This window comes from Alligator sinensis, unplaced genomic scaffold (genome assembly GCF_000455745.1).
Source record: "Alligator sinensis unplaced genomic scaffold, ASM45574v1 scaffold159_2, whole genome shotgun sequence".
NCBI lineage: Eukaryota > Metazoa > Chordata > Crocodylia > Alligatoridae > Alligator > Alligator sinensis.
Window position 1 is genome coordinate 1,407,658 of NW_005841992.1, and position 12,610 is coordinate 1,420,267.

The following is a 12,610-nucleotide window of genomic DNA, read 5'->3' on the forward strand; positions in this document are numbered from 1 at the left end:
TGGGTAGATCAGACTCTGCATGCCTGGATCGGATCCAATGCTGGCTGGATTGAGTCTCTTCAACCTGGATCGGGTCCCACAGCAGCCAGGACCCACAAGCCCAGACTGGCTTTGTGCTGGCCAGATCTGTCTCTGTATACCCAGATCAGTCCCTGCAAGCCCAGATTGACCCCATGCTGGTTGGATCCAGCCCTTCACACCTGGATTGGGCCTCACGGCAGCCAGCTTCAGCCCCATATGCCCAGATCGGGCTCTGCGCTGGTTAGACCTGTGCTGGCCCAACCCTGCAATCTAGCCCATGGAGCTATGTTATCCAGCCTGCAGGGCTCCCCATGAGTCTGGACTTTTGGCAGCAGGGGACCACAAATTAACACTAACTACAAGTGCTCCTCCACTGCCAAAGTTTTGGAACTGTGGAAAGTCCATGAGCCAGACAACATGGCTCCACAAGTCAGATTTAGATCCAGGTGGGGGTTGAGCAGCCCTACTGTGTATCACTGCAGCAATTTAACTAACCCAGTTTTTCTATTGGTTTGATGAAAGTGGTACAAAAACTGAATTTGGACAACCCATTCCTATTATTTTGCACAAAAAGAGTTTTCCTTGCACCAAGTGGGTGGAAAATGTTTAATCAAATGGCAATATTGAACATTGTCTTTACTTAGCTGTAAGTGAGGAATTGATATGGAAGATCATGGCTTACTTTCCGTATTCAGACAAAACTTCTATGGGAGGATGAAGGAATTATACCTCTACTAGTGTACACACACAAAGATAAGTTTCAAATGATGTCAGGTTTTCTATAATGCTGTTGAGATTATTTTATACAGGGCACAAATCTCTTTATGACATTTCCACGTGTCGTTCTGCACAGTTTAATTCAACCACACCTCTGCTTGAGCATTTTATGGGGGCCAAGGCCATCTAATATAGTGCCTTAAACACAGCTTGCAGCGTAAACCGGTCCTGTAGCCAACCAATGGATCCTCAGGACTGTTGATCCAGGAATTAAAAAGGGAAACTATGTTTACTTGATGGGTCTGCCTGAGGAAATGAGCTCCTCCTCTTGAAAAAGCTCTACTGTTGGGATCACTTTCACTGCCTTTTAATGGGACTGCTTAGGGAGTACACTTTACTCCAGGCCCAACCTCATAATAACCCTATGACAAATCCAGAAGGAACAGAGACAAAGTATGTTCCTTGAAGAAAAAATAAGAGAAAAAAGAAGGCAGGACTTGAACGGCTGCTGGAGTGAGCGGAAGGTCTCTGTAGCTGAGAGCAAGACCCTACCTCATTCTGCCTCTGACAGTTCATTTTTAGGCACTGAATGATTTTAGCTCTGCTGTGCAGTAAAACCATCACAACTGCATCCCCCAAATGAGACTCCTTTGTGCCACAGCAAGAAGCACCAATCTCAGACTGTATGTGCTTATGACATTTGATTTTTTTAAACCCTCTAATAAATCATTCTGCGTGTTCAGCAAGCTTTCCTGGCTGCTCTACCACACAAATATTGAAACTGGGGAAATAGATTCAGAAAAAATCATTCTTGCTGTTGTTTGTTGTGTAATATTTATTAATTGCCAGACTAGCACTGACAATGTGCTAGCCACTGTCTGAACACAGGAGGAAATGGGCCAGGTTTTCTGGTTCATCTGGCATAAGCCATCCTTTTGTTCTTTTATTGCAGTCTGGTTTAAGCTGAAGCAGGCTGAAGACTGTTTTTATTACCCATGACTGTGTTCATGGCTCAAAGAAGTACAAAGTTAAAGTATCAAGCTCACTTCAATATATCAAGCCCCAGTCCCAACCCTTTCAGCTCAGAATCTTAGAAGACCTCTGGCGCATGCAGGGCTGGGGTATAGTTTCTGACAAAATATATATTTTTAAAATATTATATTGTGGTTTTTAACGCCGAGAAAGACAAAGGTGGAAAACTGACAAAACCTATTATAACCTCACATTAAGAAAACCTGTCTGGATTATCCAGCCACTTTGATAAAGCTGAGGGCACACAACGGAGAAAATAGTAAATACCAATGTCAGTAATGGTGGTACATTTTTTAATGTTGCAAGGAGTTCAAGGCTGTGCTGAGATAACTCCATGGCAAATCAAACTGCTAGCAGGTCAGAAAAGAAGTTACCTGATTGGCTTTGCTCTTGTCTGTGGTCTTAAGGACATCTACCTTAAACATTGTTCTTGCCCTAAGAAGAACTATTCTTACCATAGTTAGAAATGACTGGACATCTTAGTTTGCTTCCCTGCTGGAGGGCACTATGGATAATATTATCAAAAGTTCCTAAGTTATATCTAAGCCTAAAACCCTTGAGCTGCTACTGCTACATTAGCAGAGACTCTCTTTGGAGATGGGGCATATGCCAACTGAAGGGGTTTTTCTTCTGGCATAGTTGTCTCCCCTTCACCAGAATGATCATAGCTAAATCAGCAGAAGTTATTTTCTGTTGACATAGTGCTTCCATCCATATTGGAGTTTTACTGACAAAGCTATGCTGACAAAACTTTGTAGTATAGACCAAACTTCAGCCTTATTTTCACATTGACTCTTAAGTGCTTATCTACATTAGAAAAATTGCACTAGGGTAGCTATGTCATTGAGGAATGCCATTTCCCCACCTTTTACTGTTACTTTGATATCAGCCATTGAGTGGATCCAGATATACTGGTGTCATGAATACTGTAGGCCGAAAAGCTGCAGTCAGCATCTGATCACATTTTCCATGTCTCCACCCTTCTCCACAGCAAAGATTAGTAAAGGCTGAGCTCATCATTACATTGCAGAAGTTTATTAAGGCCCTAGTGAATTAGAAAAGCTGAGCTTATCAGTAATTTTGCTCTAGCTTTGCAGGCCTGGTTAAAACTTTGAGATGGCTAAATTCAGATGAAAATTTGTAATCCTGTTTTGCAAAGAAAGAGATGTAACAAACATTACCTTGTATGGGCATGAGTGAAACATAATTGGGAGTGTAAAGGTAGAGTTTTAAGCCAATAGGTACAGGAAAATTATCATAAAGCATGTTTAAGCATTCGAGCAGATAAGCTAATAAAGGAGTGTAGAGAAAGTGGTTGGACATGCGTTCAAGACCGCTGAGGTTATATGCTGTCCCATGGACCCTAAGGGCTGTCTGATCAACACTTTTTGGGACAGAGCATCCACTTAGCAAGATCATTAACACATTGCTTGTTAGTGTAGTGTGTTTATCTCTTAATACATGCTCTTTATAGAGTGGAGCTTTTCTCTCTTCTTGTATGTCTCAACCCTGACCATGCCTCAAGAACAGCTGCTTAGGTAGCAATACACCTTATTTTACTTCTCAAAATGGAAAAAAGCAGTACTGGTGTAAGCACCAGCATAGTGTTATAGCTGTGCCTGAACCAGAGGATTTTGCCATTATAGGATAGTTAAAGTGGCAATACTTCCTGGTATAGACAAGTCCTTAGTCCCTAGGTCATTTCAGAGAACAGGTTTTCTCCAAAATCACTTAGACATTCTTGAAAATGGTATCCTACCTCCTTGAGAATCTCTTACTGGATGTCATATCACTTGGAATAATGTGTAAGTTTTAAATTCTCAAGAGTCTGCCTGCCTCAATGTGCAAATAATGTCACGCTTATTTTTTGCTGAGAGTCACTAAGGTCTGTTATGGTGAAAATTTTGAGTGAGAAGAATGAAGTCATTTTCCCAACAAACTGAAAATGACCATAAGCAACAACAAAAGCATGACATCGTGCAGTCGGTGTGCTGCAATACTAGCTTTGCCTTCTGCTCTCCGCCAATAGAATTCCATCTGTGCTGGGTGAGCTGCTGCCTGCTCGGGGCCTCCATTACTGGGAAACCACTACCAGCGCCTGCAGTAGCTACAGGATTGGAATCTCTTATAGCTCCACACCCCAAGGCAGCATCCTGGGCCTGAGTGACTCGTCTTGGTGCATATATTGCTGTTCTGCTCACACAAGGTAAAACTGAGTTGGCCAAGGTGCTTGTGAAGTTTTGTGCCATTTACTTGAATGGCAAGGCTTACTACTTATGATAAAAGACAAGACACGTTTGTTTCTATTTCGTTACATTTAAGTGATTATGAAAAAAATCCTTATATGGAGGAGCTAGGCAACTGGAAGCTTAATTGTTCATATCATACCATAACCAATTCACATCAGAAAGCAAACATTCAGCAGGAACAAGTGAACACAACTCGGTGTATCCAGCCAGCTGAACAGATACAAAAATGCTCCTTTCCTGGTCCCTTATTATTTTGGGAATATAATCCCCAGCACTCCCAAAATGGCTGTAGGAGCATTCTGGCCACAACCTTCAGGCTACTTTAGTCCTGGAAGGGGGAATAATTTCCACTCTCCCACTTTCCACAGAGAAAGCCCTGGCAGGTGCCTCTCACTTGTACAGTACCATAATGAGTGCTGGGCAACTGGGGTCTCAGCCCTGGGAACGTGCTTAGAGAAGCAGCAGAATGGCAGTTGCAGCTGCTGCCGGCCCAACCACGGCAGTCAGCCTGTCCCCTGCTACTGCCACAGCCACCCAGGGTAGAGATCCTGGTTGTTACATCTCTGGTCTTCTATAATAAAGGGAAACCAGCTTGAGTGTACCAGTAGTTGTGGCAGTACAGCATGAACAGAGTGGCTGTCTCTCAGATAGGCCAGCCCCAGACCACTTAGTGCTTTAAAGGACATAACCATGTTATTCGTGTAAAAACACTGCTGGCCTTTGGATAGTATAGTTTTTATTTAATCTTGACTCTGGACAGCAGGTAGCTAAATAGCATATTTGAAAAAAACGGGGATTGATCATATGATGCACTAAGCTCTCTGAAGTCCTTATGAAATCATAACTGGCCTTGACAATCATGAAATAATATAGGGGGCATTGATTTTTTTTTAATTGAAAGTATTTTTTCTTTATTGAAAGATAGTTCTGAGATGCTGCATGACTAGTGAAGAGGTTCATTCGCATAGAGGTCAGTATATACATATAGTGTAGCAAGGTTTCATACTTGACAAGGCCCACTTTATAAAGGTTTGTACAAGTGGCAGCAGTTTTTAAGGCCTAGACAATAACAATGATAGCAGGTTATTTCCAATAATCTGTAGCATGGATTCTCATTATATTTCTATTTCCTGTTACCTACAGTTTCATCTATAAATTCTTCCACAATGGTATAATGAGTACCGTTCATGTGACAGAACCACCAACCAGGGTTGGCATTCTGCTGGATTATGATGTTGGGAGACTTTTATTCTTCAATGCAGAGAGAGGACTTGTGCTGTTCTCCATCAGGCACAAATTTACCGAGGATGCTCACCCTGCCTTTGTTCTGGAAAAGGCTGGAGTACTTAATGTACACACTGGAATGGAGCTGCCAGGGTTTGTGGAGCACAGCTAACCACTTGTTTTCAAACTGCCTGGAACACAAACAATTATTAGATTTGGGGAGAGAGAGGGAGGGAAGAAAGGACAGGACCAGGTTGAGGGATTTCTGTTTTTCTCTTAATGATATTGTGCACACTTTCCTATACTTCCCATACTTGTAGTTAGCACTTGTATACACAAATGCCATGACCACAAGAGTATAAACTTCCTTTTGTGTAGTGTGTCATTTGTAATATGAATTGAGTCATTTCAGGGAAAAAAAAAAGATTAGTATTAAACTTGAACAATAGGGGTGGAGAGAAGTAAATTCAGAAACAGGACCTACAGTCATTACTAAACAGAAAATAATCATGGTACTAGCTGAATACTTTTAAGCCAGTGATGGTCGTCTTTATGAAATAAGTGTGTCACTGAAATGTCAAGTGACTTTTCAGCAAAATGACAGCAACTGAACATTTCTCAGGAAATAATAACTAAAATCCAAGGCAAATCATTTCAAGACTTTGAAACTATTTTTACAGTGGAAACGTTTAATGGGTTAATGCATCTTGTGCTGATAAAGGGATATTTCCCTTCAAATATTGAAACCAAGAAAATGTTGATTTTTAGCCATTTGCATTTCTGCTGAATAGGTGGAAAACTGAAAAATAACACATAATATAAATAGTGGGATAAGAAGGCAAAGAGGTGTTTTAATTTGGCCAAGCCAGCACAGTAAGGGAAGTAGATAAACTCAGGTTTCCCTTGATCAGTTTAGGTCAGAGAACTGTGTTTCAATTCACTTTACAAATTATTGGGTGGCTTCTTCCACTGCTACTCCAGTGGCCATATTCATTAGTGATGGTGCCAGTGAAGCCACGGGAATATCAGGCATGGATTCACGTGAAGGGAGAGTAAGCAATGTTGCCTACCCTTCTGGTTTCTACTGAAGGTGGCGTGTGTTTCCTCTAACAGGCTCCCTCCTGATCTCAGTTAAACTACTATGTCCTCCCTGGAATTAGTGGAGTTCCACATGTCTGAGAGGGGTTGCTTTTAAAGCTAGTATTTAAATGAATTACAATTAAGGCTTCTGCTTTTCCTGGTCACAGTAGGTAGTCTGCTACTGTTGTTTAATTTGTTTATCATTTTAACAGCACTATGCTAGATGTTTCAGACCACCCTAGCGACACATGCTTCATGTCCCAGAGCCTTTATTTTCTGCTTTTAGGATAGACATGAGTAGAGGTAACAAATAATAAGGGCTGAATGGTACAAGGAAGGGTGAAGTGGGATACTAAGAGCAAACAGTCATATAATTTAAGCCTATGCATCTCTTTATAGTTAAAATACCTTACTTTTCTTTTATTATTAAAAAAAAGACTAGTACTGACTCATTGAGGATTGAAACTGAAGGAGGTCCATAGGTTGTATTGGCTTGAGGAAAAGAATATTTAATGAGTATATGGGGGATAGTGAGAAAAAGGCCTGGGATGGTTTCAAGAGAAACCATCATTAAAGGGGCATTAAAGATAGGTTTATTGTCAGAGCTGGAGAGGAGGAGGCTGAAGGCAGTTGGGTATACTATGGTACCGAATCCTAAATAGGGTAAGCGGTGGCAGGCTAAGAGGCTAGGTCAGAGATGAGGCAGTGTGCATCCCTAAATCTCCCAGAATTTCCATGATTCCACTGGAGGTTTGAACACATGCAGAAAGCAGGGCTGGGCTTGAAACTGAATCTAAGAATCCCAGTTCTGGTAGTTTTTCCCAGTTTCTGGTGTCTCCATTGTCCTAGTCTATTTGCTGGTGCCTGCCTGCTGGTCGTCTGTGTGAAACTGCCTGCTGGTACCCAGTGTGGAACCAACTGATTGACACTAACAGACTGTATGGCCAAGCAGGCACTGGGAATTGAGATGAACTAGGATGACATGAACATATATGTATGGCTTTTTCATCAGAGACTAAAACTTCCAGTAAGTTTGGTTTGTTTCCCAGGAATATTTATGAGGAAATAGTGGATTAAAATGGAAAGCCAAAGCCAAAAAAACCATACATTGTTATACAGCTAGTTTTATGTAAGTGCTTTTTAGACAAATATACCTCGTACAGAAATATTTCTGTTTCTGCAGGAGAACTACTACCGGATAGTGCTTTGCTGACATTTTTACATATACTTCTTTAATGGTCAGCTTGATCTCAGATGCACACTTGCATAATACCAAGAAATGGAATGTATTTATAGGGCTTGATACGTTTTCTGCCCAAAATGTTTACCGCATCAGAGTTTTGCCTCCTTTTTTCTGAAAAGCTGTACCTTTCAAAGGTCCCAGAGAGTGGCCTGAGGTTGACCCTGAGTGGTGTTTAGCTCTGTACTTTTATTCTTGGTATGCTCCTGTTGGAAAAAAGAAGATCTGGAGCATTTTTCCAGGGTAACATATTCCAAAACATTTCTGTAATAATCAACCCAGATGATCCCATTGCATTCATAGTATATCCAGAGCTGTCTGCTTGCCTCAGCCTTTATATATAAAATACAGTGTAAACAATAGCTTTTTAAGCTGTGACTCTTCTTGGTAGATATGGGGCCAAATTCTGCTTGAGTTAAATCCGTTTATACAAGAGCAGAATTTAGCCGTATGGAGTCATAAATTAATAAAGTCTTTATGCTCACCCACATACTTGATGAAATCCCAACTTTACTGTAATCAATGACAGAACTCTGTTGACTTCACTGGGGCCAGAATTTCACCAGTCTCCATTTTTTTTTCTGTGACAGGTCTGAATAAACGTAATTCACTAAGGAATTAAGTATAAAGTGGTACAAATCGGTATTATAAAAATATGTGAAAAATAATATATTTATAAAATTGTTTCAAAACAGTGTGTGACAGAATAGTAAATATATATTGGAAAGGAGAAATAGTGAAAAGTATATTTCATTAAAATATATTTTAATTTGGCTTATATACATTTTTCTTTGCATCAGTCAGGAAATATCTATGACAAGCAAGGAACAAAGTGTATATATTTACTGCTCATATGGATTTTGGATAAGCTATGAGGAGCTGATCAGTTCAAAGGATATATTTCTAATGTAACACCAACAATAGCATAAGTAAGGTGAGGGCAGACAAGCTCCATATATAGAAGTAGCTGTTAAACAGTATCCTGATACATGGATATGACAATCCTCAAAACCTTGATTTGGTACATTTCATAGCAAAAAGTCAGAAGGACTGTATTTTGTATTTAAACTTACATTAAAACAGTAAAAGCTCAGTTCTGCTCTTTGTTAAAAAAAACAAAAATAGTACAGGAGAAGTCTTTCTGCACTTTTAAAGGCAGCAGAGTTTACACCATTCATTGCTCTGTCAGGTGTTTTTTTGGATTCAGTCTCTACTTCTCACAGTTGGCAATACTTTGTCCCTCCTCTATGCTGATAGGTTTTGAGTTATATATCTTGTTTTCCATATGCTTTGGTCTGGCTCTGCAAGCTAGACTGAACTTCCTAGACACTCCCATCATTTAATTTAGACCAGATTAGAAATTCAGATTGCTGTTCAGAGACCTAACTGGGCCATTCTGTGCCTTGGGCAGCAGTGGCGCACAGGGCACCAGCTGCAGCCAGACTAGTAGTACAGGCCAGGCCAGCAGCCTGGTGTCTGGTATCTTTTGTGCCCCCCTCAAGTTGGTGCCCAGGGCTAGTGCTCCACTCACCTCCCCTTTCTTATGGTACTGTTGGTGTTACATTTGAAATTTATCATTTGAACTACTCAGCTCCTCATAGCTTATCCAAAATCCACATGAGCAGTAAATATATACACTTTGTCATTATATATATATACTAGCCAATTGCCTGTCAAGAATGATGGGGGAAGGGGGAGAGAGCTTCGGGACAGATCTGGGGCCATTCACAGCCCCCACTCCTCTGCTTCGGGCCAGGGCCAGGGCGTTCCCCACGCCCGCCACTTTGGGCTGGGGCCAGGGCTGCTCCTCAGCTCCCCCTGCCACTTTGGGTCGGGGCCAGGGCCATTCCCCACCTCCCTCCTGCTGCTTTGGGCTGGGGCTGGGGCCGGGGCTGGGGCCAGGGCCATTTCCCCCCGCCCCCCACCACTTTGAACTGGGGTCAGGGCCACTCTGCACAACTGCTTGCAGCCAGGGCCAGGGCTGTTCCCATTCCCGCCCTCTCCCCGCCCCACTGTTTTGGGTCAGGGTTGGGGCCAGGGCTGTTTCCCCCCTCCCCCCTGCTGCTTTGGGCCAGAGCCAGGGCCAGGGCCTGTGACTGCGTCGGCATCCCCAGTGGCAGTGGGGTGCAGCCACCAGTAACCCCCACTCCCCTTCCTGCTCCTCTCCCTCCTCTGTTCCCCGCCACCTCCCCTCTCTTCTGGCTATTGTGCGGGGGGGAGAGGGCTCCAGGCCCTGGCTCCAAGAAGCAGATTGGGGGGGGGGGCAAGGCCAGTGCTGCTGGCCTCACCCCTCCACTCCATCACCTCCCTTATGGCAGCACTTCAGTCCCCAGCATCCCCTCTGCCTCCAAGGAGCAGGGAAGGGTGGTGAGGCCAACTCCGCTGGCTTCGCCCCTCTCCCTTCTGGCCCCTCAGTCCCCACTGTCATGGTGGTGCTCCGCTGTCTGCCCCTGTCTGTGTAATGCACTCTGATTGGCTGCCAAGACAGCCAATCAGAGCATGAATAAAGCATTACGGACAGACAAACAGACGTAGGCTTTTATAATATTAGAATATATCACTACTAATCGCAGAGCTACACACACACACCTATATACCACTCCCATCCAAAAAACCCCAAGAACCTAGTGCTTATTATAGTGCTAACATACTTGATTCTTTCATTTAGTGATACATTATAATAGTGTGAATTATTTTGATGCATAAAGATGATAGTTTGGCTCATAAAAGCTAAGACATTTATACAAATGCTAATAAGTTTATGTAATCTGTGTACACAGTCTGTTTATCATTCCATACTTATATTTGCACAGGTGCACTTAAGAGTTAGGACAAAGCAGCAATAAAATAATTAGGGAGGCTGAAAATATCACAGGGTATATTTTTGTCTTGAGGTGTGAGGATCTGCAACTTCAGCTGCTAATGGCACTAATTAATATTTAGCTGGATCCAAAACCCATTGAATTCAACAGAAAGACTTCTATTAGCCTCAGTGGGTTTTGGATTAGGCTCATAAATCCTTGTATGCTGAAGTGAGAATATATGCATGTCTATAAGAAAGGATCATTAATTTCTACTGTCAAAACACTGCTGAACTGGAATTTTACTAGTATAGATAGTATTGATCTGCAAATCTCACTTAGACCTTTTTGTTCCAGAAAAAAAGCTTAATGCTTCAGTTCAGTGTCAGCTTGTAATAGTATATAGTTAGTGGGATCTGCCATTATGTGTGTATACTGCAGAACATGTTGGGGGGTGGGGTGTATGTGTATAACTTGCCTTTTCCAGCCAGCACTTTTTAAAGAAAAACATCATTTAAGTTTACATTTCATGGTAAACTTAAATTTCTAGTGAGACTTTACATTGGAGATATAGAATTGAAGCAGCAAAACAAAACAAAAATACCCTTTAATGATTATTGGATATGATAATGGTATCAGTCACCAAACCTGTTACACAACAGGTAACAGGAAAACAACAAAGTACATCCCTAATAGGCTGATGCTAAATCCACATTATATGATACTTTCTGTGGTATATAAGTGAGCTATACATTGTTATCGTAGAATCAGCATGTGTTTTAAAAATATACAAGCATGAATTTCAGATTAATGTGAAGTTATATCCATTTGGAATTTCCCCTTCCAAAATTGTTAACAAATTGGAACTTCAGACAAATTAATTTGGCTTTTAAAACCAGTAATATTTAATATCACAGATTCCTCTCTTTTGATATCCAAAAGAATCTGGATACAGGAATTCCTGTTGATCTGCGGAGGAGCTAAGTGTTATCAGATTGTTTACATAACCTGTAAGGAGAAGTAATAGCCCCCGTCTGTCTTTAACTGTGTTGTGCCAAAGGGTCTGTAAAATTTCAGTGTAAAAACAGGAGTATTTTTGCCATGTTCTGCAAAGTGGAAGGTATGATCAGGAGCATGACCTCCGCCCAAACAGAAGAACTGTTGCAAAGTATTATGTCTTCGGGTAAAAATGTTTAATATAAAGTATGGTTCTCCTCTGAAAACATCCATTGAAGACCAGGGCATTGCATAGACTAAGTTAGGGCCATGATATGCCCTGCAAAGCCTCTGCTTCAGGTGTTATACCCTGGGAAAATAAAGGAGCTCATATGACTTTCAGGCCTTTGTTGCATTTGCGAGGCTGATAATGAGGAAAATCAATTTTTCACTTGTAAGCAAAGCATATTTTATCTAGTCCAATCTTATGAGGTGGGAGGAACCCTCCTGCAAGATATTTTGCAGGCCCTGATTATAAGACATGGTGTCTACACATTCATTAATGTGCTTTAGTTAATGCACATTAAATCTAGTACGTCCATTGTGAGGGTATGTCTACATGTTCAGTAATATGCTTTAGGTAATGTGCGCTAAATCTAGTATCTCCATTGTGAGGTACTAGAAAAATGTGCATTAGCCTATTTTAATGCACATTAGCTAAAGAGCACTTTCTTGTGATGCTTTAATGCACATTAAAATAAGCCAATGCACATTAAAGTGCATGTGTAGACATGCCCATTTTTTGTGATGCTTTAATGCACATTAAAATAGGCTAATGAACATTAAAGCACACATGTAGAGGTGATAATCTGACAAATCCATTTTTAGCATAAACCTGCACTTTAAAGTAAAGCATCTCCCACAGTATACACAGATATCTGTATGTCTGTGTCCTGTGATGATTAAATACTATTGTTTATCAGTGCTTTACTGCATGTGTCCATATACTTATACCTTAATCATTATTAATACAGTATATCTAATGTGGCTATTTATGCTGACATGTATTAACTTTGTCATAGTCTTGGTGCATAATAAATAACACATATTGGTATTTTATATGAAAAAAGGGAGGTTACCATTGTGTGCATTGTATTTAAATGTACTTTTTTTGCTCTAAAAAAAGTCAGGTAGAGAATTTTCCCGGATTCAACTAATAGCACATTTTATATAGGAAGTCAAGACACTAGATCTTTATCCAGATGTTTACATGCAATCTTTGGGCTTTATACTGGGGGCATATCTGGGGA

General features: G+C 41.2%; 1 protein-coding gene across 7 annotated transcripts in view; it reads left to right on the plus strand.

Moving 5' to 3' along the window:
- The window catches only part of CMYA5 (cardiomyopathy associated 5), a 79,308-nt gene extending 67,358 nt beyond the window's left edge, over nucleotides 1-11,950 (plus strand). For 3 of the 7 annotated variants that reach the window (XM_025201373.1, XM_025201372.1, XM_025201371.1), the window contains 2 exons: nucleotides 3,800-3,976; nucleotides 5,163-11,950. In XM_025201373.1, coding sequence (XP_025057158.1) covers nucleotides 3,800-3,976; nucleotides 5,163-5,415 — 430 coding nt within the window. In that variant the 3' untranslated portion in view covers nucleotides 5,416-11,950. Of the gene's footprint in view, nucleotides 1-665; nucleotides 3,756-3,799; nucleotides 3,977-4,940; nucleotides 4,990-5,162 lie in introns of those variants that run through there. The other 4 variants (XR_003093525.1, XM_025201374.1, XM_025201375.1 and 1 more) reach the window with 3 other exon arrangements.
- Nucleotides 11,951-12,610: the final 660 nt, after the last annotated feature.